The 25,341-nt window shown below is 50.3% G+C and overlaps 3 protein-coding genes across 3 annotated transcripts; all 3 read left to right on the top strand.

Moving 5' to 3' along the window:
- The first annotated feature begins 110 nt into the window (after positions 1-110).
- TAP1 (transporter 1, ATP binding cassette subfamily B member) lies at positions 111-7,932 on the top strand. Its single transcript, XM_049653484.1, has 11 exons — positions 111-923; positions 1,405-1,519; positions 1,675-1,805; positions 2,855-3,060; positions 3,498-3,695; positions 4,473-4,601; positions 4,758-4,946; positions 5,530-5,703; positions 5,959-6,121; positions 6,421-6,557; positions 7,328-7,932. Exons 1-11 carry the CDS (start codon positions 326-328, stop codon positions 7,538-7,540), a joined length of 2,253 nt encoding a protein of 750 aa, XP_049509441.1. The 5' UTR covers positions 111-325; the 3' UTR covers positions 7,541-7,932.
- Positions 7,933-8,392: 460 nt separating this feature from the next.
- PSMB8 (proteasome 20S subunit beta 8) lies at positions 8,393-11,952 on the top strand. The gene is made up of 7 exons (XM_049653486.1): positions 8,393-8,459; positions 9,087-9,239; positions 10,010-10,157; positions 10,317-10,428; positions 10,850-10,979; positions 11,337-11,541; positions 11,789-11,952. The coding sequence occupies exons 2-7, from the start codon at positions 9,093-9,095 to the stop codon at positions 11,875-11,877; spliced, it is 831 nt and encodes a 276-aa protein (XP_049509443.1). The 5' UTR covers positions 8,393-8,459; positions 9,087-9,092; the 3' UTR covers positions 11,878-11,952.
- Positions 11,953-12,579: 627 nt separating this feature from the next.
- Positions 12,580-24,928, top strand: TAP2 (transporter 2, ATP binding cassette subfamily B member). The gene is made up of 12 exons (XM_049653485.1): positions 12,580-14,074; positions 14,714-15,211; positions 15,301-15,415; positions 16,950-17,080; positions 17,377-17,582; positions 20,362-20,559; positions 21,043-21,171; positions 22,547-22,735; positions 22,886-23,059; positions 23,472-23,631; positions 23,991-24,127; positions 24,474-24,928. The coding sequence occupies exons 2-12, from the start codon at positions 14,722-14,724 to the stop codon at positions 24,651-24,653; spliced, it is 2,109 nt and encodes a 702-aa protein (XP_049509442.1). The 5' UTR covers positions 12,580-14,074; positions 14,714-14,721; the 3' UTR covers positions 24,654-24,928.
- The last annotated feature ends 413 nt before the right edge of the window (positions 24,929-25,341 follow it).

Raw genomic sequence — 25,341 nt, forward strand, 5'->3', positions numbered from 1 at the left:
ATTCCCACGCCTTCTCCCAAAATAGTCTGGGCGGGCCACATTCTGAACGGGGGCGGATCTACAGATCCGGCCTGCCTACAGAGCAGCCTGCCGCTTTCGTTTTCCCTTTCCGCGAAACGGCTGGCTTCTAGCTAGCGCGGCCTGAACCTGGCGTTCCCGGGACTTTCCGAAAACCCTGCCTCCGCCCGCCCTTCCCTCTTCTCCCGGCCGCCGGCCCCTGCGCCCTCACCGGCACAGACTCGATCGGCACCCAGAGCCTCCGGCACGGCGGGGACAGCGGAGAGTCCCAGGCGGGGGCGCGACCCCCGGCAGCGCCCGCGCGCCCATGGCCAGCTCTGGGCCCCCCAGGCCTTGCGGGTGCCTCTGCCCTTCCCGAACTTCCCTCGCGTGGCTGGGGATAGCGCTGCTGGTTCTCGTCGACTGGGTGCTGCTCCGGGGCGCGCTCCCCGGAATATGCTCCGTGCTGGTGCCCACCGCGCTGCCGCTGCTCCGGGTCTGGGTGGTGGGCCTGAGCCGCTGGGCTGTGCTGTGGCTGGGGGCCCGTGGGGTTCTCAGGGCAACGGTCGGTTCCGGGAGCGAAAGCGCAGGAGTCCGGGGCTGGCTGGCTGCTTTGCAGTCGTTGGCGGCGGCGCTGAGCTTGGCCCTGCCGGGACTTGCCTTGTTCCGAGAGCTGAGCTCATGGAGAGTTCCCAGGGATTCTCACAGCTCCAGGATCCTGCACTGGGGAAGTCGCCTGGATGCCTTCGCCCTCAGTTATGTAGCAGCATTGCCTGCCGCTGCCATTTGGCATAAGCTCAGGGAACTTTGTGTGCCGGAAAGTCACGGAGGTTCAGGAGGTGCGGTGCGCCGGCTTGTAGGCTGCCTGGGTTCAGAGATACGACGCGTCCCGCTCCTGTTGGTCCTGTGTGTCCTCTCCTGTCTTGGTAAGAGGGATGCGGGTAAGAGGGACGGACAGTAGGGGACTGGGCGGGCATCAAAAGTAATGGGCAGTGAGATCGGTTAATGTGGGTTCTGGGAAATGTGGATCGGGGGAAGGCGACCCAGCTCTGGTCGTGAGAAGACCACCAGGAAAGAGCTCTGGACTGGGTCGGAGTCAGGAGTCGTGGACTCCAATGCTACCTCAGACGTTGCTTCACCGGCCACCTGGGGCCAGTCCTTTCTTCTGGTCAGCACACCCTATGACCTCTGGCCTTCCTAAGCAAACGCACGAAAGTCTGGTGGGGCTCAAGGTTGTGAGTTCCAAGGTGACCTGTTCAGGCGCAGGGCTGTGTTCTCAGTGTCCTCTTTCTGCTGGTGCCCTCAGGATACTGGTGACAGTGAAACAGTGGGATGGGCTGGAGGGGGGGGAGCAGTCTGGTTGGAGCTTATCTGCTTGGCTGACCGGTCCCTTCTTTCTTTCTCCAGGGGAGATGGCCATGCCGTTCTTCACCGGCCGCCTTGTTGACTTCATTCTGCAAGATGGGACAGCTTCTGGTTTCATGAGATACATAACGCTCATGTCCATTCTCACCACAGCCAGGTCTGGGGGCTGAATGAAGGCGGAAGGTTGAGAATGGGGGGCCCAGAAAAAGGGGGAGATAGAAGTTGGGGCAGCTGTCCAAAGTGCACTTCTTTGGGACCTTCTCTCTGTCCTCTGAACACACCCCGATCCTTTTTCTCTCCATCTCTCTCTAGCGCAGTGCTGGAGTTCGTGGGTGATGGGATCTATAACAGCACCATGGGTCGTGTGCACAGCCAGTTTCAGGGAGAAGTATTTCAGGCTGTTCTGCGCCAGGAAACAGAGTTTTTCCAAAAGAACCAAACAGGTGTGTCATGAAACTCTTTCGTTCTAGATCTACATTCTCCCTATATGCGCCATATATCCTCTTTTACTTATAACTTTGGTCTCTCTCACACATAGACATTGTCATTTCTTATTCTCGATATACCTCAAGAGCAAAAATATTATGTTATGTTATGTTATAATATTCTGAATTTTTTCCATCTAAGATTTTTCCATGATTTATCCCTATGTGTCTATTTAGATAGAAGCTACAGAATTTCAAACCTGGAAATTTGGAGGTCACAGAGTCCAACTGCCTATTTTACAGGGAAGGAAACTGACACCTGGACCCTAAATGCTGAAACTGGCATGGTCACCTATGGATAGAGAGGAGCTTGGGGATAGAACCCGTCTCTTGATTCCCAGCCCAGTGCTCAGTATAGTTTTCTGGACTGCTTTCTAGCAGCACCCTCTGTTTTTCTCCAGCTCTGTTGTGTGACCAGCTTAAGCTCTTCTTGCCCTTGTATGCAGCATGGGGTATTCGTGTTCTTTAAGGAACAAAAATCTGTCAGAGAAATGGAAATTCACATGGGCAGCCTGCCTGCCTTCCTTCCTTCCTTCCTTCCTTCCTTCCTTCCTTCCTTCCTTCCTTCCGCCAGGCTTTCTCCTTTCTCTCCCTCCCTCCCTCCCTGCCTTCCTTCTTAAATGTTTATTTTTGAGATAGAGAGACAGAGCACCAGCAGGGGAGGGGCAGAGAGAGGGGGAGACACAGAATCCAAAGCAGGCACCAGGCTCTGAGCTGTCAGCACAGAGCCCGACATGGGGGCTCAAACTTACAAACTGTGAGATCATGACCTGAGCTGAAGTCGGATGCTTAACCAACTGAGCCACCCAGGCGCCCCTAGGCTTTTTCTTTCTAATACTCATTCTCCCTACACTGAGATCCCTCAACTGCCCTCTCCCCCTTACCTTGTTTTCCTCAGCCTCCTCAGAACATCATGTTGTCCCCCCTTCCCCTCCCCCTGGCTCATTGCTAGTCCCACCTACCAGAGCCTCTCATTAATCCACTGTCTTCTTCCCAATCCCTGGCAGGAGCCATCACTTCTCGGGTGACAGAGGACACATCCACCCTGAGTGAGTCTCTGAGTGAGAAGCTGAGCCTGTCTTTGTGGTACCTGGTGCGGGGGCTGTGTCTCTTGGGGCTCATGCTCTGGGGGTCACTGTCCCTCACCATGGTCACCCTGGTCGTCCTGCCTCTGCTTTTTCTTATGCCTAAGACGCTGGGGAAATGGTACCAGGTATGTCCAGGGAGATGCGTCACCCTACACAGACCTTCGTTTCCCAGACTAGGCAGAATTCATTCCTCTCAGGGTTCTTTCCTGGCTCCCTCACTTGATTCCCCATCTTCACAGGACTCCCTGGCCCTATAAGCCATGTTCCTGGATTGCTCAGCATTGAGCTCCATGTTCTGTGTGTACTCTCTTCTAACTTCTGCCCACAATCTTCCTTTACAAACATGATCACTGGTCTCAAGATTATGATTCTCTACGACCCTTCTCAGTGATTTCCTCTCCTGTGTGCCTCTTTAGTATCCAGGGAGTATAACGGTGCCCCTTTTGCTTTTCTTCATTCAGCTGCCTCTTCTCACCTTTAATCTCCAACTAGGTAACTCAGGTATTAGTGTCCCTTACGGTCTGCCAACCCTGTGTGACATCTCTTGTCCATGTCTCCACAGGCACTGGCAGCACAGGTCCAGGAATCTCTGGCAGAATCCAGCCAGGTGGCCATTGAGGTTCTGTCAGCTATGCCCACAGTCCGGAGCTTTGCCAATGAGGAGGGTGAGGCCCAGAAGTTTAGGCAAAAGCTGCAGGATATGAAGACACTCCATCAGAAGGAGGCTCTGGCCTATGCAGTCAACCTCTGGACCATCAATGTGAGCACCCGGAGATAAATGCCTATTCCCTTGCCCCTGAGATGCCTTGACTCCATTCCCTTTTCCATGACTCTGTTCCACACTCCTCCTCCACTGGGCAATGGTTGGTTTGGTGTTCTCATCCTACTCAGTGTTCCTAACTGCCTCCCTCTTTTTAGGCCCTCTGGTTGGCTTCCTTTCACCAAGGTATGCAGAGTCCATCCAGCCCCCTTTTTAGGGAGAGGCCACGTTTTCCAGTCCCAGGGCCTTCCTTTGCCTCTCAGGCAGCACTCAGGGAGCCATAAATTCCTGCACCTGGTCCTGCATCATGCTGGGACTCTGTGGATCTGCTAGTGAGAGCCATTATATAATGGAAAGAGAACCAGAGCCATATTTGGGAATTCCTGGCTTGGTGGCTGCCATTTACTAGGTCTATGACCATGGGCTAGTAACTTATTTTCTCTTGAGACCGTTTCCTCATTTTAAAAAGTGGGATTGGTATGACCTTGTCTACAGCGTTGTTGATATGAATATTAGATGGCACTACATTCACGAAAGCCTTTTGTGAAGAGTAAAATGCTCCTGAAAAATGATAATGATGGTGATGGCTTCTGTGGTGTAACCGAGGAAGACACCATGGAGCCCCCACGCGGCGTTCTTCCTTTCCCCCTGGGGAGCCTCCAGCTCTTACCTGGGGGAAAGGGACTTTACATCTTCATAATGACTAATGAGTCTAGTTCTTTGCACCTCTCTCGAGATTTTTCAACCCCATCACTTTTCTCTGTGGCTTTCCCACAGCTCTCAGAGATGCTGCTGAAGGTGGGAATCCTATACATCGGTGGGCGGCTGGTGACAAGTGGGGCTGTAAGCAATGGGGACCTTGTCACATTTATTCTCTACCAGATCCAGTTCACCGAGGTAGTTCAGGTGAGATCCTTCCATTTTCATTCTCCTGTGCTTTTCTGTCCCACGTTCTGTCCCCACCTGTGTCACCTTCCTTCTGTTCTTTACCCTTCTCATATCACATAACCTTGGCAAGCAGATTCGTTCTCCCCCTTCTCAATACTCATACCTCGCCTCCAGGTACTGCTCTCCACCTACCCCAAGGTACAGAAGGCTGTGGGCTCTTCAGAGAAAATATTTGAATACCTGGACCGGATTCCTCGCTGTCCTGCCAGTGGTGTATTGACTTCCGTAAACCTGAAGGGCTGTGTCCAGTTTCAAGATGTCTCCTTTGCCTACCCAAACCGTCCAGATGTCCCAGTGCTGCAGGTACAACCTACCGATCCTTGGTGTTCACTGGCCGCACTCTCGACTCTGCCATCCTAAACTTCCTTCCTGCCTTCAGCTTGCTTAACACAAGGTTCAGATAGATGCTTCCTAATCCTTTGAAGGCAAAGATGAGCACCTTCTACTCCGTACAACTGCCCCACACTCAAGAACGGGTTTGGATTTCTAAAGAGGATGGGAGAAGAGGCTCTCAGGGGGAAGGGTCTCACATCCTAAGGAATTGCTGAAGCAAAATCTGTCTCTAGTCTTCTTTTCTTTTGGTTTCCAGTTGTGATTTAGAATGTGATTTTTTTTTCTGCTTTCTCATGATATGTAATACCAAGTGTGTGGCATAGCAGTCCTTGGTCCTTGCTCTGGTTTTTGCCTCACCTTCCATCTCTACTCCTTGGGGAGCTGTCATCCCTGAGGAACAGAGGTCTATGCCTATGGGAGGGTAGGAGTGGCTGTATTTCCCAATTTTTTCTCCCTTTCTTCTCTGGGGTAAGACATCATGCTATGTAACAAGACAATGACAGACTCAAGGCCTTAGTCTGCCTCTTTTCTTTTTTGATTCTCTGGCCTCCAGGGGCTGACATTCACCCTGCATCCTGGTCAGGTAATGGCTCTGGTGGGGCCCAATGGGTCTGGGAAGAGCACCGTGGCTGCCCTGCTCCAGAATCTCTACCAGCCCACAACGGGGCAGCTGCTGCTGGATGGGAAGCCCCTTCCCCAATATGAGCATCGCTACCTGCACACACGGGTGAGCAAGAAGATGGCATGGGGGAGGGCAGGGGGCATTGAGTAAGAAGAACTCTCAACGAACACTGTCACCAAGCACTCTGAAAGGAGGGCTAAGGAGTGATGGACCTTGAGTGGAGATGGCGTGTAGTCAGGAGAGAGGCTGTGGTGTGGAATTTTGTGATATGCTTTCAGTAAAGATTTTGAGTCATCAGTCTCTGGATAACCATACTCCTGTGTTCCTTGTTCTATGCCTCTTCATCATATTTTGTCCCAGGTGGCTGCAGTGGGACAAGAGCCACAGCTATTTGGAAGGAGTTTTCGAGAAAATATTGCCTATGGCCTGGTCCAGAAGCCAACTATGGAGGAAGTCATAGCTGCTGCAATGGAGTCTGGAGCCCATAGCTTCATCTCTGAACTCCCTCAGGGCTATAACACAGGTGCTCTCTTAGCTCGTGTCATTACCCAGACATCTTTACTGAAACCTTTATTCAGCATTCTTCCCAACACACTGAGATCAGTTTGAAGTTGTAGGATCTTGTTCCTATGGCTTCTTCATCCTCACATCTTCCGAACTTCTTCACCTTCCCAGAAGGAAAGTGAATGCATCCAGTCCTTGGTGTGTGTGTGGGGGGGGGGGGGGTGTGGGGGTGTGTGTGCATGCGTGCACGCACCCGCAGGCAAGCATGTGGATGCACATGTGGTTGTCCAGGCCTCACCTGGGCTCTTATCTCTGCAGAGGTAGGCGAGGCTGGGAGCCAGCTATCAGGGGGTCAGCGACAGGCAGTGGCCTTGGCTCGAGCACTGATCCGGAAACCACGTGTACTCATCTTGGATGATGCTACCAGTGCCCTTGATGCAAATAGCCAGTTACGGGTGAGAGAGACATTTTGTTAGTGACTATATCCCACCCAATCTTCCCTCCTTCATTCATCCTGTGTGAGGTGTACTAACATAATTATCCAAACCAATCCTTGGAATTCTCAGTTCCTAACAGCTGCTCCCCAAGATGCTTAGAACCAATTCAAAGAGACTATCTACAGACTCTGAATCTCTGAAGCCAAACATAAGAAGACCATCCTAACAATATTAATATCAATTGAGCTTTTACTCTTTTACTATGTGCCAGACATGCTACTAGGCTCTCTCCATGTACTGTCTCACTCATTTACTAATCATAAATGCCTGTGAGCTGGGTGTTGTTATCCTCGTTCTACAGACGATAAAATGGAGGCTAAGAGAGGCTGAGTAGCCTGCTCACTGTCTTAGAGCTGTTGAATAGCGGAGCGTAGACCCAAAGGCAAGCCTGCTTGAACTGAATGCTCATGCTCTTTACCACTAAGTTATATTTCTTTAAAACAGAATAGAAAATGCCCAGTTTATAGGTAGAGAGGAGAGACTATTTGATACCCTTTACTCTTCCCTTATGGGTTTCACCACAGGACTCTGACTTTTATTCTGCTGTCACCACCTCATGTAAACAGTCCTTAACAAATCAAAGGCTGGACAGAGGAGCACTCAGAACAAGAATCTTCAGCTCCTTGGGGTTGTTGGCAGAGGTGGCAGTGATCCTGGTGAGATCTGCCCCTGCTCTGGAAACACAGGTGTCTCCCTGGGTTCTTGACAGAGTCTGTGTCTTTTCTCAGGTGGAGCAGCTCCTGTACAAAAGCCCTGAGCGGGGCTCTAGGTCTGTGCTTCTCATCACCCAGTGTCTCAGCTTGGTGGAGCAGGCTGACCAAATCCTTTTTCTGGAAGGAGGTACCATCTGTGAAGCAGGAACCCACCAGCAGCTCATGGAGAGGAACGGACGCTACTGGGACATGATGCAGGCTGCTGACGGGTCAGGTGCTCCAGAATGAAAGCCTTCTCAGACCTGCACATGCCACCTCCCTCCCTTGTTTTTCTGCCCTCTGTAGTGGAGAATTTGGGAACAAAGGTGTTACCAGAGCTGCACAATAGACAGCTGCTTCTAGGAGGAGTGACATCCTAGAACGATGCCTGAAATTCTGCCACGAGTATTACCCCGTCTCCAAGCTCCTCTTGATAATGCAGATTTCTTGGAAGAAAACAGAGTTCATAACCCCTTAGTGTAACTGGGTTTAGAGCCAGGTTTGTTGTGGATAGAACCCTGAAAATGAGAAGAACTTTAGAACATACAGAAAGAATACTTTCCAATAGGACTAAAGGCATATGCTGGCCCATAAACACACTCTGGATTCTTGGTATTTATAATAAAGGTGGTGTTTTATAACTGTGGTTTCTCCTGTTTTCAGTGCACCAAATGGGTCACCAGCATTTGCACACTTCACAGTCCTAAATATGCCATATCCTCCCTTAAGTTTTCTGTTTCCTATGGTTGCCCCTCCACTTCCCCATGCTCCCATGTCCGCCCCCAAGGATGAGTCAGAGTGGGATACAGCGCCCTCCAAGCACTAGCAGTTCCGGCTCGGAGCGGTGGCCTTTCTGAGGTGGAAGATGGAGGGCGAGCGCAACTAGAGGAAGTGCGAGCGCGCCAGGCGCTGAGCTCAGTTTACCACCTGCCCCGCCCCGCCTGGGTCCTTTCCCCCAGAGCTCACCGGGCTCAGAAGTGGCACCTGCCGAGGGTAATTTCAGCCTAGTGGGCGGGGTGGTCTAGTAAATCTCGTCCATTCTGGGAGGGCCATGGTCGGGTGACGTAAACAGTTGCCGGGCAGTTTAGGCCAACACAGGTTGCAAGGAGAGGCGGGGCTTAGAGAAGTTCCCTCACCGTGCTCAGTCGAGCGGGAGTCGTGCGAAGAGGTGCGAGCAGAAAGGGCGGTTCTTGCGAGTGGCTGTAGGTTAGAGGGATCGTTGAACCGGGAGGGGCCCTGAGGGACCAAGTCGAAAGGTTCAGACACTGAGCCTTCTCCTTCCCCCAGACGCTGCGGGTATATTCCTTTGCCGGTTGTCCCAGAACCTGTCCTCAAGACTCACTGCCCCCACGTCCTCCTCTTTCTCCTATTTTTATAAAATGATGCTTCTATGAACACCGCAGCTCCCGGAGGTGAAACTGCTCCCTACTTCTCACTGACTTGTAGCTTTCTGGTTGAGGCTAAGCCTTTAAGACCATACAATCCCATACCCACTTCCTAAGTGTCCAGAAGATGCCCGGCGGCGTGTTGGTGTCTACTGAAATCTCAGCGCCAAGAGGGCTTTCGAAGTCGCCCCCTCTTTCTCCTTTTCTTCTGACAGTCTATCATCCATGGTTTCCTCAACCCGTATAAGGGCGGCGCAGAGAAACCTGTTCCTAATATTCCTGGTCTCCAGCCGCCCACTGGCCTCTTCTTGGAAAGGGCAGGGGGATGCGGAAAAAATTCTGCTTCCCTCCCCTTAAGGCTGCGGGCTTTCGCTTTCGCTTCCCCTTTCCGACACATCTCCGGGTCCTAGGCGATCATGGCGCTCCTGGAGGTGTGCGGAGCCCCCCGAGGGCAGAGGAAGGATTGCGCTTTCTCCACCCTGGGCAGTCAGCTTCGCTCGGACCCTGGACACTACAGTTTCTCTCTGCGATCTCCGGAGTTCGCCCTCCCCCGAGGAATGCAGGTCAGGGCTGTAAGACACCCCGAGGGAAGGCGGGGAGGAGGGTGCATGGGGATGGGGGGGTCTCCCTTGAGACTACCCAGAGGCCAGGAAACCCAGAGCGGGCCATCCTTCCGTCAAGGAGAGCCGCGTCCAGCGCGCGGTGCCAGGGCGGGGGCCACGTGGGAATCAGGGGCCGACCGCCTGAGGGTTAGAAAGTACAGATTAGGGCAAAGAGTTAGAGGTGTGGTGGAGGAAGACCAGAGAGCTTTCCTGCCAGTTCTCCATCACACGCAAATCACGGAGCCTTTGGCATGGGGCTATTGTATGCCATAGGGGCCGTGAAGTGCCTTGGAAAACCAGCGAACTTTGGCTGTTAGCCTCCTCTCAGCCACTCAACTGTTGTGTCTTGGCTCAATCACTTAGTCAAGCAAGGTCTGGGGCATCGCTTCTGTAAAATGGGGATATTATTAACAACACCCGTTGTGGGGGTTAAAGGACTTATGAATGGAAAAAAAAAACCCATTAAAGCCACCCTTACAATGTTTAGTTACGGCTAACATTTATTTCCTTTCATATCTATTGTGCTGGAAAATGGAAAAGGTTGGTGTCACGTGCTTCTTCTTTTCCCAGGTCATTTCCTTGTAGAGATTGGTTATTAACCGTTCCAGTTATTGGTGGCTGGAGAATCTCTGCCTATCTCTTCGTTCTCAAAACTCTCCTAAGCCCTTTCCTGGAGCCCCGTGATTCACAAGTTTTCAGTGCCCCTTTCTCTGCCTTTTCTCTCTCATTAGCCCACTGAATTCTTCCAGTCTCATGGTGGGAATGGAGAAAGGAATGTTCAGATCGAGATGGCCCATGGCACCACCACGCTGGCTTTCAAGTTCCAGCATGGAGTGGTTGTGGCGGTGGATTCTCGTGCTTCTGCTGGGACTTACGTCGGTGAGTGTGTGTGTTCCAGCAGGCAGAACCTGGGGAGCTGGGCCCCCCTCTCAGCAGGAGCCCAACATCTGCACCAAGGCAGAAGCAGATACTGATTTTGGGCACACAGGGAGAGTTGCAGGGTCATTCCTCCTCTCTCAAAACTCCATCTTCTTCCAGCCACCTTAAGGTGTAATAAGGTGATTGAGATTAACCCTTACCTGCTTGGCACCATGTCTGGCTCTGCGGCGGACTGTCAGTACTGGGAGCGTCTGCTGGCCAAGGAGTGCAGGTAGGCGAGGCCTCTCATCTCCCTCCTAAGCCTTTTGGTCAGTTCTGAATCTTGGAACCTCCAGATCACTGCTCCTCATCCTTTCCCCCTGTGCTAATGTAGTACTTCACAAAACAGCCTTTTGGTGATAAAGGCCTTCTCCCAAATCTCAGCCTGTGCTCCAGCTAGTAAGCCAGATAATTTGTCAGTCGTTTAGCCCTGGCGTCATCAAACCTGGTGGGACGGTATCATTTACTAGGATTTCTTCACGTGGTTTAGATACTTTAAATCCCAAATCTCTCCCTGATCCTTAGATCCTACAAAACCATTCCTCCCAAATGCTTATCTCTTTAATCACTTCCTGTGTATCAAGTGGGTTGCTCAGAGATCCAGCCTTCTGCCACCTCTGAGTGTTCTGCCCCCACTACCCTGTTGTACCCAGGCTGTACTATCTGCGGAACGGGGAGCGTATCTCAGTGTCGGCAGCCTCCAAACTGCTCTCCAACATGGTGTTCCAGTACCGGGGCATGGGCCTGTCCATGGGCAGTATGATCTGTGGCTGGGATAAGAAGGTGGGTGCTTTCCATTCTCCATGTTCCCTTCGAACAGATGAGAGGCCAGGTTCCCCATCATACATTCCCACTCCCTGCCCTACAAGACGCACGGCGCATAGAACACTGGGTTATAGAACCGTTCCGGCATATCCATGGGCTGTTTCTGGGTCCAGATGTGGACCATTGTTTCATAAGCTTGTCCCTTTCGATAAGATAGCTGATTCTAACTTTTTTTCCTCCCGAAGTTCTGTGATTGTTACTAAGATGCGGTTCTGCAGTTATTCTTTTATCTACTTTTTTGGCTCATACTCGAACCCGTATGTTACTAAAAACTCCCTCCCCAATACCAACCTGGAACCTTCTTGCTTCCTATAGGGTCCTGGACTCTACTATGTGAATTCAGATGGGACTCGGCTCTCAGGAAATATGTTCTCCACTGGCAGTGGGAACACCTATGCCTATGGGGTCATGGATAGTGGCTACCGGCCCGATCTGAGCCCTGAAGAGGCCTATGAGCTGGGCCGCAGGGCTATCGTTTACGCCACCCACCGAGACAGCTATTCTGGAGGTGTTGTCAATAGTAAGAGACCAATGCTACCACTACCACACTCCCGGGTGGGGAGGGGGGATTTGAGATTGGGAGTGTCAGGGGAGGCACAGTAGGGAGGAGGTTTTCAGCATCAGAAGAGGGGCATTGACGTTCTAGTAATAAGGTATGTTTGGAGCCTATGTTTCAGCGTCTGCTATTGTCACCTTCCACATAATACCATTGACAGAAACTTGCTGAAGTGAAAGGTGACTCCATGTTCATTCTCATTTGCCCACAGTGTACCACATGAAGGAAGACGGCTGGGTGAAATTGGAAAGTACAGACGTCAGTGACCTGCTGCACCGGTACCGGGAGGCTAGTCAGTAATGGCGGCGGCCAGACACGCCTTCTCTGGCAAAACGTGGCCGACTCAGCGACCAGGCCAGCTTACACCCCACAGGAAAGAGGGGCCTGACCTGAGCTCTGTGGAAGCGAACCAGCGGCCAGTGGGGGCAGGGTGGATTTTACCCTATTGGGTGTTCTCTGTTTCAGGGATCATTCCCCCTCCCCCAGCCTCTGGTTGCCCCACTAAACACAATAAAGGAAAATGGTTATAAGTGCCTCTGTGTCGTGGCCGAGTGGGCTTGAGGCTGGGGTTGTTGGGCGGAGGGGCAGGAAATAGAGAAATTTTCCCTGAGAAGAGACCCAAACCCCTACCTAAGAAATGGGGCTTCACCAAACATTTCTCTTGGGCTTTCCTTCCACACTCCTCTCTCCATGCCCCCAGGAAGGCCAATCATTGTCTGTGGACACCTATTTGCCATTTAGTTTAGGTTAGGATCCTTTTTTTTTTTTTTTTTTAATTTTTTTTTCAACGTTTTTTTTTTTATTTATTTTTGGGACAGAGAGAGACAGAGCATGAACGGGGGAGGGGCAGAGAGAGAGGGAGACACAGAATCGGAAACAGGCTCCAGGCTCCGAGCCATCAGCCCAGAGCCTGACGCGGGGCTCCAACTCACGGACCGCGAGATCGTGACCTGGCTGAAGTCGGACGCTTAACCGACTGCGCCACCCAGGCGCCCCTGGGATCCTTTTTTATAGGGACGCGACCTGAAGACTCCTGTGTGGTCCATTGTTAATGGTCTGGGTGTCTGGGAGTAGGGTACTAGAGCAACTGTTTTTGACTTTGTGAAGGCAGATGAAAAAGCTTCCACCTCACGTGTCTATGGTGATTGTGAACATGGTACCATTTACCTCAAATAACACTTTGGAGATACTGGATATTGAATGCAAAGATGGACACTAGGGGTTCCATTTCATGATGGGTCATAAGATGACAGGACCATGACTGAAGAGGAAAAGGACTCTCTGAAGAGGAGAATATGAAGACAAAGTAAGCAGGTTAGAAATATGAAACAGACATGAGGAGATTTTTTGAGTCACGCTGGAGGTGCGTGTCATGGGGTATGTCACCTCTTAAGGAGTTAGTCAAAGGACAAACCTGAAAGTAGGAAGTAGCTGAACAGGGAGCTTTTGCTCAACAGGGAGAGAGCCTTCAAATCCCAGAATGGCAAGGTTGGAGTGATTTCAGTAACCCCCTACTTCAAATCCCCCACCCCTCTTTAAACCAGAAGTGCCTCATTGGTAAACACCCCAGTAACAAAGGGGTAGTTTGGAATGCAAGTGATCCTTACTTGGGGGATATTTTGAGTTTGGCAGGTTGTTTCAATCTGAAGAGTTAGTTCTGGAATAAACAAACCTGCATGTTCCATAGATGGGCCCTGGGTCAGGCGGGATTTAGAATACTGTTTACGGCTTAATCACTGTTAAAATACACCAGGAAAAAAGTCCATTTTCCTCATATGCCAAAGGTGCTGCCAACGTAATTTGAAATGCAAATGTAGAGGCATCTGAACAAGTGCTCTGCTCAAGGTACCATGTTGAGGGGGCAGATGAAAATGAAGAATCAGGGCCTTTTGGCTCAAAATCTGGTTAAGTGGAAACCCACGTAGGCCCTGGTGAAAGTGTCTGGAACCTTCTATCTAGGAGAGGTCCTGAGCGTTTTTCGCTCAGGATCTGGCCCTGTTTTGATCCCAGACCCTAAAACTGGGGCTTGGTTGGAGGAAGAGGCAGATCTCAAAATAGGACCAGAGCTTCAGGTAGTAAGAGCTTGAGGCGAGAAAATCTAGTGGTTCTCCAATGGCAAAACATCTCAGCTCTTGAAATAGCTTTATTTTACTTAATGACAATTTAAAACACTTGCAACAGTGTTCTGTTCCAGAGTAACTGTTGCTAAGGGCAGGAAGCTCACTGCCAGGCTTGGCGAATGCTCGCTCGGCTCCACACGGGGGCTCCGCGGTCGGCAGGTGTCGCGCGTCCCCTGCTGGCGGCCCTGCCCGGAACCGGGGGTAGGTCTGGGGAAGAGAAAGCGAAAGCGGCGGGCGCCGGGACTCCCCAGCTCGAGGAGCGTCGCGGGCAGACAGAAGGGGGAAACGAAGGTGAGCCTGGGCGAGCGAGTTTCAGAGCTCGGGGCTCAGCACGTAGCAGAAAGCCCTCCGGAACTGCAGTCCCGAAGCCGCCGCTGGTGAGTTCGTGCGGCCGGAAGCCTGGAGCGCTAACGGACGCATCTCAACCCGCCACCCACTCCGCGCCCCCTGCTGCCCGTCCCCCTGGACCCCGGGGAGTGCGAGGGAGCCGGGCGGGGACCGCAGGGCGGCTCTTCGGAACTCGGCTGCGGCGGAAGGGTGGGGGTGGGGGTGGGGGAGGGGTCGGGGTCGGGGATCACGGGAAGTTTTTTTAAAGGATGAGGCTCCTGGGGCGCCTGGGTGGCTCATTTAAGCGACCGATTTAGGCTCAGGTCATGATCTTGCGGTCCAGGGGCTCAAGACCCGCATCAGGCTCTGTACTGGCAGCTCAGAGCCTGGAGCCTGCTTCATATTCTGTCTGTCTCTCTCTCTGCCCCTCTCCCGCTCATGCTCTCTCTCAAAAATAAACAAACATTAAAAAAAAATTAAAAAAAAAAAAGGATGAGGCTCCCTCTGCTCGGCAGAATGCCTTGTATGGTAGGAGGGACGTACTGATGGGCACCGGGGACCCAGGGGATCTTTCAGGGTAGGGGTGGGTAAAATGAGAAGCCCACGGGCGGGTTGGGCAGAGTCGGGATGGTGAGGCTAAGGGGAGGATTGGGACCCCAACCTCTGTAATTCCTCATCTTCCACCCTAGATAGCACCATGCGCTTCTGTGGCCTGAGACCCTGGGCCTTCCTGCTGCTGGCCGACTTGGCTCTACTCTGGCTGCTTCAGGGGACTTTGGGGGCTCTGTTTCCCCGAGGGCTTCCAGGCCTGTGGCTGGAGGGGACCCTGCGACTCGGAGGGCTCTGGTGGCTGCTACAGGTGGGAGGACTGCTAGGATTGGTGAGAACACTGCTGCCCCCTCTCTGCCTGGTGATCCCGCTGTTTCTCTCCCTGAGGGCCCTGGTCCCAGGGGCCTTGAGTGCTCCCCCAGTCAGAGTGGCTTCGGCCCCTTGGAGCTGGCTGCTGTTGGAGTACGGGGCTGTGGGGCTAAGCTGGGCAATGTGGGCCCTGCTGAGCTCTCCAGGAGCCCAGGAGAAGCAGGGCCAGGAGAACAACACAGACTTGATGTGGAAGCTGCTGAAGCTCTCCAGGCCAGACCTGCCTTTCCTCCTTTTGGCCTTCATCTTCCTTGGTGGTGCCGTATGGGGTGAGTCAGGAGAGGGCATCGTGAATTGGGGGTTGGCAAAGGTCCTTGGTGCCAGCACATGCATCTGTTCTCCTTCACACCTCTTTCAGGGGAGACATGGATCCCTTACTATACTGGTCATGTCATTGACATCCTTGGAGGGGATTTCAAGCCTGACGCCTTTGCCAGCGCCATCTTTTCCATGTGCGTCATATCCGTTGTGAGGTAGGTGATGTTTGGGTCCATTTGGTAGTCCCACATCGTTACAGGTACCCTCCATTTCCTAACTTTGTTTTCATATCCTTTTGTTCACAAAGCATAAAATAGTTAAACTAAAATATGCCTGCGTTTATTTATCCACCATTCTAGTTTACACACCCATTCACTCCTTCTTTCGTTCACCATATTTGCCCAACATTATACTTGCATTCCATCCTTGCTGCCCTTTGCTGAAACCAGTTACTCAAAAATACTTATTGGTCAAGCCACTGCTTTTTTTTTTTTTTTTTAAATCAGTCCTCTATTCTCTTTGCTTCTTTGTAGCATTTGGCATTTGAATAATCTCTTATTATTGATCTCTTTCTTCAGTTAGCTTTTATAGACTCCCTTTATACTTCCCAATCCACTCTATATCCTCTGGAGAATTTTTCTCCTTCTCTGGACCCTCAAATATAGTCTTTCCTCATGACCCAGTTCTTTGATTCTAAGAAAGCGTTTTCCTCTTGGGCGAGCTCAGCTTATCTGTGCAGGTGACTCCGGGATCCATATTTCTACACCCAGCCCCAATCTTATAATCCGGTCGCCTCCTTGTCCTTCCCATTGGATAACCCACTCTCATCTCACACTCCACATACCCAGAGCTCCAAATGTATCATACTCCCTCCTGGTCTTCTTGAAAGTGGCTTCCTCTTCTTATTCCCATTTATGAAATGATGAGTTTCCTAGGCTCCAAGCAGCAGTATCATTGATGGCTTTCTGAAGTTCAGACACTAGCCCCATCACTCTCTGCTTTCAAAGTGTTTTTCCTGTGGCTCTTTTCTGTCCATTCTCACTGTGATCTCCAGAGTTCAAACCCTCCTCATTTTACATCTGACGACCCCAGCAGCCTTCTAAACAGAGTAACTAGGTTTGTGTTAGAAGCCATATTTTGTGAAGTACTTGCTTCTATGCTTTCACATTTTTCCTTTAAGTTTTGTTGGAAAAGTGGTTGGTCTAAGAGGAATTCTCAACAGCAGGGACAGCAGAGATGAGGGAACAGCATGACTCTGGGGCTCCAGAGAATGGGAGGGCAAGGGAATTCATTGCTGTGGTTCCCACAATAAAGTATGTGGGACGAGGAAGAAAGACTTCAGAGTGGGGAGGAAAGAGACCAAGACAGAGGGGAAGGCTGGAGGGACAGCACCGAAGGAGGCCAGGTCAAAAGCAAGTCATAGGCTATTTCTCTTGATGACATCTCTTCATTGCTGTTACAATTTTCCCTTGTGTCTTGCATGGAGTGAACCCCAGAAATGCTCATGGATTTGTATGTGTTATGATTTTGTTCCCATATCTAGCTCACCATGACCTGTTTTTTCTTTCTCTGTTTATTCCTGCCCCTCCCCTTGTCTCCCTCTCTGTTTCTCTTCTGCCTCTTGTGGTACACTTTCTCCAACCTTGCATTTCTTTTCATTCCGTGATTTCTCCTCTGCTTCCCTCACTCATTTCCTCCTTCCCTGCATCTGTTTTCCTGTTCATCCCCTTTCTCCTCCCTACCCCACAGCTCACTGTGCGCAGGCTCCCGAGGAGGCATCTTCACCTTCACCCAGTCCAGTATCAACGTGCGGGTCAGGGAGCAGCTTTTCTCCTCCCTTCTGCGCCAGGACCTCAGTTTCTTCCAGGAGACTAAGACAGGTGGGGCCTGGAGTCCAGGTGTGGGATTCCCCTGGACATTTCTTGCCCCTCAGTGACCACTACCCCTCCCCGCCTCCAAACAGTTTCTCTTCCCGCCTCCACCTGCTGTGCCGCACAAGGAGCTGCTGTGCTCTCTTTGGGACAGGGTAGTGGGGTGGCTTCCACCGGTCTCTCTGCAACTGAGGGGGGTGTTTGGATGAGGGGGCTGTGTCAATGGGGAGGGTCGGGGCGGGGGGGGGGTGTCTCTGGGGCTCTTCCATTACACACCATTTCCTCACCGGCTCTGTCCTCCCCAGGGGAACTGAATTCAAGGTTGAGCTCGGATACCAAAATGTTGAGCCAGTGGCTTGCTTTTAATGCCAATGTGCTCTTGCGAAGCCTGGTCAAAACGGTGGGGCTGTATTGCTTCATGATCAGCCTGTCCCCTCGACTCACCCTCCTCTCTTTGCTCGAGATGCCTCTGGTAATAGCTGGTGAAAAGATGTACAATGTCCGCCATCAGGTATGTGTGGCTGTTGGGGAATCCCCAGGGGAGAAGAAAGCTCTCCCAAAGGTCTTCTCTTCTCAGCCCCAAGAGCAGCGATTCTGACAGGCTTCAGAAGGGCCCTGACCCCTGGGACTTTATATAAATGTGTGTGTGCATATGTGTGTGCGCACGTGTGTGTGTGTGTGTGTGTGTGTGTTTGAGAGAGAGAGAGAGAGAGAGAGAGAGAGAGAGAGAGAGAAGGAGACAGGAAGGAGAGGGAGCATTTTTCTGGGGAGAGGATAAACTTTTTTTTTAATTTTTAAAAAATATTTTACTTATTTTTAAATAGCATACAGAGAGCAGACAGGGGGGACAGAGGATCAGAAGCAGGCTCCATGCTGACAGCAGAGAGCCCAACATGGGGCTCAATCTCATAAACCCTTGAGATCATGACCTGAGCCGAAGTCATACACTCAACCGACTGAGCCACCCAGGCGCCCCGGGAGAGGATAACTTCTTATCAGATTCTCAAAGGAGTCTGTACATACCTTCCCCACAAAAGATTAAAAGTGCTGTCTTAGAGGGTTTTAGATAGAATTTTCCCCTTTATAATTAGAGGAGGGAATTTGGATGGAGTGTAGAGAAAAGTAGAAACATGGAGTCAGGAAGTCCTGAGTCTGAATATCAGCTCCACTTTCTCTCTTTTTAGAAAAATTGTGGTAAAGTATATATAATGTAAAAATTACCATTTTTACTGTTTTTAATTATGCCATTTCAGTGGCATTAAGTGCATTCCACATTGCTGTGCAACCATCACCACCCTCCATCTCCAGAACTTTCTTCATCTTCCCGAGCTGAAACTCGGTACCTAGTAGATGATAACTCCCCATTTCCCCTCCTCCCAGCGCCTGGCAATGACCATTCTACTTTCTGTCTCTATGAATTTGATTACTCTAGGTATCTCATACAGGAGGGATCATACAGTAGTTGTCTTTTTGTGATGGCTTATTTCATTTACTGTAATGTCCTCCAGGTTCATTCGTGTGGTAGAACGTGTCAGAATTTTCTTCCACTTTAAGGCTAATCATCCATTGATGCGTAGACCACAGTTTGTTTATCTGTTGCTGGGCACTTGGGTAGCTTCCACCTTTTGGCTATAGTGAATAATGCTGCTGTGAACATGGGTGTGCAGATATCTGTTCGAGTCTCTGCATTCAGTTCTTTTGGGCATATATCCAGCAGTAGAATCACTGGATCATATGGTGCCTCTGTATTTAATATTTTGAAGAGCCGCCATACTGGTTTTCACAGTGCCTGTACCATTTTACGTTCCCACTGGCAATACCCAAAGATTTCTGTTTCTCCACATCCTGCTCCGGCACTTGTTATCTTCTGTTTGTTTCTTCTTTATTACATTCCCCAGTACTTAGCATAGAACTGGAAGTTTGTACCTTTTGACCACCTTCCTCTAATCAATCCCTTATTGAACCTACAAACCGCAAGATCATGACCCTTGCCACCCCTGCCTCCGGTCTGTGGTAACTGCAGATCTGATGATCTCTTTTTCTGTGAAATTTTTTTTTCTTTAGATTCCACATATAAATGACATCATAGAGTATTTGTCTTACTCTGTCTAGCTCATTTCACTTAGTGCAATGCCCTCAAGTTCCATCCATGTTGTCGCAAATCGTGGGATTTTCTTCTTTTTTATGGCTGAATAAAATTCTGTTGTATACATATATGTACCACTTTTTAAAAAAATAAGGACTGGGGTGCCTGGTTGGCTCAGTACTTCGGCTCAAGTCATGATCTCATGGTTCGTGAGTTCGAGCCCCATGTCGGGCTCTGGCTCTGTGCTCACAGCTCAGAGTCTGGAGCCTACTTCGGATCCTATGTCCTCCTCTCTCTCTGCCCCTCCCCCACTCATGCTTTGTCTGTCTCTATCTCTGTCTCAAAAATAACATAAAAAGCATTAAAAATAAAAAAAAGAATAAAAAATAAGAGCCATCCTAATGGTTATGAAGTGATATCTCACCATGGTTTTGATTTGCATTTCCTTAATGATTAGTGGTGTTGAGCATCTTTTCATGTGCTTATTGGCTATTTTTATATATTTTGTGGAGAAATGTCTATTTAAGTCCTTTGCTCATTTTAAAAATTGGATTGTGTTTTACTTGTTGAGTCGTAGGAGTTCTTTCAATATTCTGGAGATTAGCCCCTTATCAGATACATAATTTGGAAATGTTTTGTCCCATTCTGTGGGTTTCCTTTTCTCTCTGTTGATGGAGTCCTCTGATACATGAAAGTTTTTAATTTTGATGAAGACCAACTTATCTGTTTTTTCTTTTGTTGCTTGTGCTTTAAGTGTCATAGCCAAGCAATCATCGCCAAATCTAGTGTCCTGAAGATTTGCCCCTATGTTTTCTTCTAAGAGTTTTATGGTTTTAGCTGTGGTTTAGGTTTTTGATCCATTTTGAGTTACATCCCCACCTTTTGTTGACTAGCTGTGACCCTTTAGGAAAACTACCCCTTCTTTCTTCATTCAGACACTGAAACTGGTGTGAATTACCTTAAATGAAGGAACACAAATAGCCTGTATCTCCCACATTACCTAGCACTGAGAGCTTGGTAATATTTTGTTCCCTTCCTCTCTACTCTCATTAGTCCTTCTGGAAAGAAATGGAAGAAGAGTGAAAGAGGACAGTTTGATATTTTTAGGTAGATCAGCAGAGCATCCCAAGGGCAGGAATGAGACCTGGGGGTGTCCTATCTTCTCCCAAGTCAGCCCCTCATATCCCCTGCCCTCCTTTTCCAGGCAGTGCTCCGGGAGATCCAGAACGCAGTGGCAAAAGCAGGGCAGGTGGTGCGGGAGGCAGTTGGAGGGCTGCAGACTGTGCGCAGTTTTGGGGCCGAGGATCTGGAGATCTGTCTCTATAAGGAGGCCCTGGAGCGATGCCGGCAGCTGTGGTGGCAACGAGACCTGGAACGTACCCTCTATGGGCTCTTTCGGAGGGTGAGAAGGCTGCATGGCAGGGGATGGAGGGGAGAAGTGAGGGGGGTGGGGGTCAAGGGGGCTGGGGGTGTGGGGGAGTGAGGAAAGGTGGGGGGTGGGGGGTAGGACCTAGGTAGGGGCAAGGAAAGCAATGGGAAACTTCCAGCTCATCCTGGGGTCTCTGCTGTTCAATGTGGTAGGAGTGGGGAGGGCAAAGAATGTGGACTCTTTCTCAGTGCCTTTCTCTTTTTTTAAGTTTATTTATTTTGAGAGAGAGAGAGAGAGAGAGAGAGAAAGAAGAGAGAGAGAGCGCATGATCAGGGAGCAGGGGAAGGGCAGAGAGAGAACATCCCAAGCAGGCTCCGCACTGTCAGCATGGAGCCCAATGCGAGGCTCGAACTTACAAACCGCGAGATCATGACCTGAGCCAAAATCAAGAATCTGACACTTAACGGACTGAGCCACTGAGGTGCCCCTCTCAGTGCCTTTCTTTTCACCTTCCAGATGCTGAGTTTGGGAATGCAGGCACTGATGCTGTACCGTGGACTGCAGCAGATTCTGGCTGGGGACCTCACCCAGGGTGCACTGCTCTCCTTTCTGCTCTACCAGGAGGTGGCGGCCAAGCATGTGCATGTGAGTCAGGAACCTGTGCATACTGTTTGTCCCCCTGTTTTCTTTCCTCTCTGGCCTCTGGGCCTTCGGCTTTATCTGCTGCCCTTAAAAATACAAAACAAAACAAAACAACCCCCAACTCATTGTGTTATGGAGAATTTCAAACATATGCAAAAAAAAAAAAAAAAAAAAAAAAGATAAACTGTAATGAATCTGCATGTACCCATCACCTACTTTAAAATTCTCAACTCATGGCCAGTCTGTCTCCTCTGTACCCCCACCCATATTATTTTGAGGCAAATTGAAGATATAGTTTTATCTGTAAATGCTTTAGTACGTATCTCTAAATATCTCTATATTTACAAAATCTGGTCACAAAGCCCTCATCACACCAAAAAAAAAAAAAAAAAGTCACAGTAATTCTTCAAATTCATGCACTACAGTGGTTTCATACAGGTAACATGTGTATGTACTCCATTTATCTCTCTCTTGTGTATATGTGTGGGGGCGTCAGCCATGAATGCTCAGTGCCTATACCCCTTGAATTATTAGGATTTGCAAAACAGGGACACATTCCCCTTCCTCCATTTACTAGCCTATGCAGGGAGACTTCCCCTCATCTGCTCTTTGGTTACCCAGTGGTACAGGTTGAGTAGGAAAGGCAAAATAGCATTTAGTTCTTTCCCAATATTTACTGGTTTTCAAAAAATAATTAGTTACTTGGTCTTGATCTTTATTGTATAATTTTCCTAGATGTTTGTGAAACATCTTACATGTATGGAGAATTGGGCTAGGTACCCTGGTGGCTGTAAAGATGAGGTGGGCACCGTGCCTGCTTTTCAGGAGCTCCCTATCTATCTAGTTAGACAAGGCAGAGTGTGCCCAAATGATACAGAACAGTGATAGGAAGGGTCTGGGGATAGAAATAGTGCCATATGGGAGGAGTGTGGACCTCTCCATCCTTTACGTTGTGAATTGGCAGAAGTGGGGTTTTGGGTTGCCTTTAAATTCCATCTAAATTATACATTTGAAGGTAGGGAATCCTTTTTTTTAAAAAATTGTTTAAGTTTATTCATTTTTGAGAGAGAAAGAGAGAGACAGAACGTGAACAGGGGAGGGGCAGAGAGAGGGAGACACGGAGTCTGAAGCAGGCTCCAGGCTCTGAGCTGTCAGCACAGAGCCTGATGCGGGACTGGAATTCATGAATCGCGAGATCATGACTTGAGCTGAAGACGCTTAACACACTGAGCCACCCAGGTATCCCTAGGGGATCCTTTTTGGATGAGGGGAGGAGAGACTTGGCCAGGGTGTCGCAGGGGAGTGTGTGAGGAGCTGGGGATTTGGCGTCTTGGGAAGCTACGTTTGATTAGCTGACCCCTCCCTTTCTGTTTTCCAGGCCCTGGTATACATGTGTGGAGATATGGTCTGCAACATAGGGGCTGCTGAGAAAGTTTTCCAATACCTGGACCGAGAGCCAAATATGCCTCCTTTGGGGACGCTGGCGCCTTCCACTCTGCAGGGGCTTGTGGAATTCCAAGATGTCTCTTTTGCATATCCCAATTGCCCTGACCAGCCTGTGCTCAAGGTGTCTGAAAGGGGGAGGGAACCTGGACCCCTCGCTCCCAGGGGGTGAGGCCTGTAGACCATTTGCCTCTCAGAAGTTGATCTTACCTCTGATAGAAAGAGAAGGGGAGGGTCTGGAGGCAAGCCTCTAACTGTTTCCTGACTTTTCTAGGGGCTGACGTTCACCCTACATCCTGGTCAGATGACTGCACTGGTGGGACCCAATGGGTCTGGGAAGAGCACCGTGGCTGCCCTGCTGCAGAATCTGTATCAGCCCACTAAAGGGCAGGTGCTGCTGGACGGGAGGCCCGTCTCCCAGTATGAACACTGCTATCTGCACCAGCAGGTGGGTGGGGAGGAAGAAGAGGGTTGGGAGAAGATAGGAGGGAAGAACCATGTGCAGACAGCATGGGAGATCCGTGGAAGAAACACAAGGAGCCCGTTGTTTTTTTTCTTTTTTAAGTTCATTTATTTGGAGAGAGAGCAAGTGTGTGTGTGTGAATGGGGGCAGGGCAGAGAGAAGGAGAGAGAGAGAATTCCAAGCAGGCTCCATGTTGTCACGTGGAGCCCAACTCGGGCCTCGATCTTATGAACTGTGAGATCATGATCTGAGCTGAAATCAAGAGTCAGATGCTTAACCGACAGCCACCCAGGTGCCCCATGAAGAGTCCATTCTGAGGGAGGCAGACGAGGAGGTAAGGATGATCCCTGCCATGGGGGTTTACGCACAGCCCTCTGCGCCCATCGCCTCTGCACAGGTGGCTTCGGTTGGGCAGGAGCCTGTGCTGTTCTCGGGTTCTGTGAGGGACAACATTGCTTATGGGCTGAAGAGCTGCGGTGATGAGAAGGTGATGGCTGCTGTCCGCGGTGCCGGTGCAGACAGGTTCATACAGGAGATGGAGCATGGACTGGATTCAGGTACCTTCGGTCAGAAGAGAAACTGGAGATTCTTGGGGGTGTGGGTTGTGTCCCCGCAAGTCCATGTCTGGTGTTTCCTTGCCCTTTGCTTGGCTCCGACTTCTCCTTCCCCAACACCAGGAGTTCTTTAGTTGCCCGTCCTGTCCGGGAATCTTTGTTCCCAACAGCCGGTGGGAGTAGTGCTCCCTCTATGAAGCGTGCTCCCTCTGTGAGGGCAGCCCCCACAGGTCCTCACACCGGCTCTCATACCCCCTGATGCGTGCGAGGGGAAATACCAGTTGTACACTTGCCCCTGCTCCTGAGGAGGATGTTGTTGTGGCCACTGGTGTCTGAAGAAGGGTATTTCTCCATTTCTTCAGATGTAGGGGAGAAAGGGAATCAGTTGGCTGTGGGACAGAAACAATGTCTGGCCATCGCCCGGGCCCTTGTGCGGGACCCACAAGTCCTCATCCTGGATGAAGCCACCAGTGCCCTGGACGTCCAGTGTGAGCAGTCTGTAAGTACTGGTGTGGGAGGGCAGGACAGTGGGACCTGAGGAGGCACGTTTGAAGGACCAGTCTATGCAGAATTGGGCGGATGAGTCTCTGTGCCTTTTCAGGGGGTGGGGAATGGAATGGAGAATTCCGGGTGTGGGAACACCCCCTCTTTCTCCACAGCTCCCTTTTCTATCCGCCTCCTGCAGTGGGACAGCTGAGCGGGAAGGGCAGTTTATCTTGCACTCATTCCAACTTTCTGGTCTTTCATGCTTTCTTCACCCTGTGCCACAAGAGATGGTGCCCACTGGGGACGTGGTGCCCACCCCGTTCTTACCTTTCTGAGGTGTTGTGACCCTCCCCCTCCAGCTGCAGGACTGGAGATCCCGCGGGGACCGAACGGTGCTGGTGATTGCGCACAGGCTGCAGACGGTGCAGAGTGCGGACCAGATCCTGGTGCTCAGGCAGGGAGAGCTGCTGGAGCACACTCAGCTCGCCGAGGGGCAGGACCTCTATTCCCGTCTGCTGCAGACACAACTGGAGGACTGAGGCCCCAGGACACCAAGCCCTCTCATGGCCACCTCTGTGACCCAGAGCAGCTCGTGCTTTCAGTTTCCCTGGGCTCGTGTCTCTGGGTAGTCATTCCTGGAGTCTGGGAGGCATGCTGGAAGTTTGGACCACGTGTGCTCTTATTGCGGCTGGCAGTGGGTGGGGGGGTGTTATCTGTGACCATTTCCCTGGTGCTGAGTCGTGTATTGTGATATAATACATCTATTTAAAAATTGTTTTCTTATTAAAAGAGACTCATAAATATGGAGAACAAACTGAGGGTTGCTGGAGGGGTTGCGGGAGGGGGGATGGGCTAAATGGGTAAAGGAGCATTAAGGAATCTACTCCTGAAATCATTGCTTCACCATATACTAATTTGGATGTAAATTTTAAAAAATAAAAAATAAAGTCAAATTACAAAAAAATTGTTTTCTTATTACGTAAATGGCACATATTCGTAAAACTAACCCTTGTTTCACTTTCCAGAGGTAACTATAGCTACTACTTTGCCAGCTATCCTATCAGTGTCTTATCTGTTCTTTCAGATAAATATTAGCCAATATGACATAAATATTCACCAGGTTGCCTCTCTGTATCTTTCCCCATTCTCACTGATGTCTGTAGAGTATGGGGTGGGAGTAGAGCACAGTTCCCTAATTAACAGTGTTAATAAGACATTTGATAATAT

This window comes from Panthera uncia (genome assembly GCF_023721935.1).
Source record: "Panthera uncia isolate 11264 chromosome B2 unlocalized genomic scaffold, Puncia_PCG_1.0 HiC_scaffold_24, whole genome shotgun sequence".
In the NCBI taxonomy this organism is placed as follows: domain Eukaryota; kingdom Metazoa; phylum Chordata; class Mammalia; order Carnivora; family Felidae; genus Panthera; species Panthera uncia.

Bases quoted from the DNA above. Each gene is read 5' to 3' on its own strand.
- PSMB8 (XM_049653486.1), top strand. From the start codon at position 9,093: ATGGCGCTCCTGGAGGTGTGCGGAGCCCCCCGAGGGCAGAGGAAGGAT. The intron at 10,158-10,316 runs GTGAGTGTGTGT...ATCTTCTTCCAG, and splicing joins TTCTGCTGGGACTTACGTCG to CCACCTTAAGGTGTAATAAG. The intron at 10,980-11,336 runs GTGGGTGCTTTC...TGCTTCCTATAG, and splicing joins TCTGTGGCTGGGATAAGAAG to GGTCCTGGACTCTACTATGT.
- TAP2 (XM_049653485.1), top strand. From the start codon at position 14,722: ATGCGCTTCTGTGGCCTGAGACCCTGGGCCTTCCTGCTGCTGGCCGAC. The intron at 21,172-22,546 runs GTGAGTCAGGAA...TCTGTTTTCCAG, and splicing joins TGGCGGCCAAGCATGTGCAT to GCCCTGGTATACATGTGTGG. The intron at 23,632-23,990 runs GTACCTTCGGTC...CCATTTCTTCAG, and splicing joins GGAGCATGGACTGGATTCAG to ATGTAGGGGAGAAAGGGAAT.
- TAP1 (XM_049653484.1), top strand. From the start codon at position 326: ATGGCCAGCTCTGGGCCCCCCAGGCCTTGCGGGTGCCTCTGCCCTTCC. The intron at 924-1,404 runs GTAAGAGGGATG...TTCTTTCTCCAG, and splicing joins GTGTGTCCTCTCCTGTCTTG to GGGAGATGGCCATGCCGTTC. The intron at 4,947-5,529 runs GTACAACCTACC...TCTGGCCTCCAG, and splicing joins CAGATGTCCCAGTGCTGCAG to GGGCTGACATTCACCCTGCA.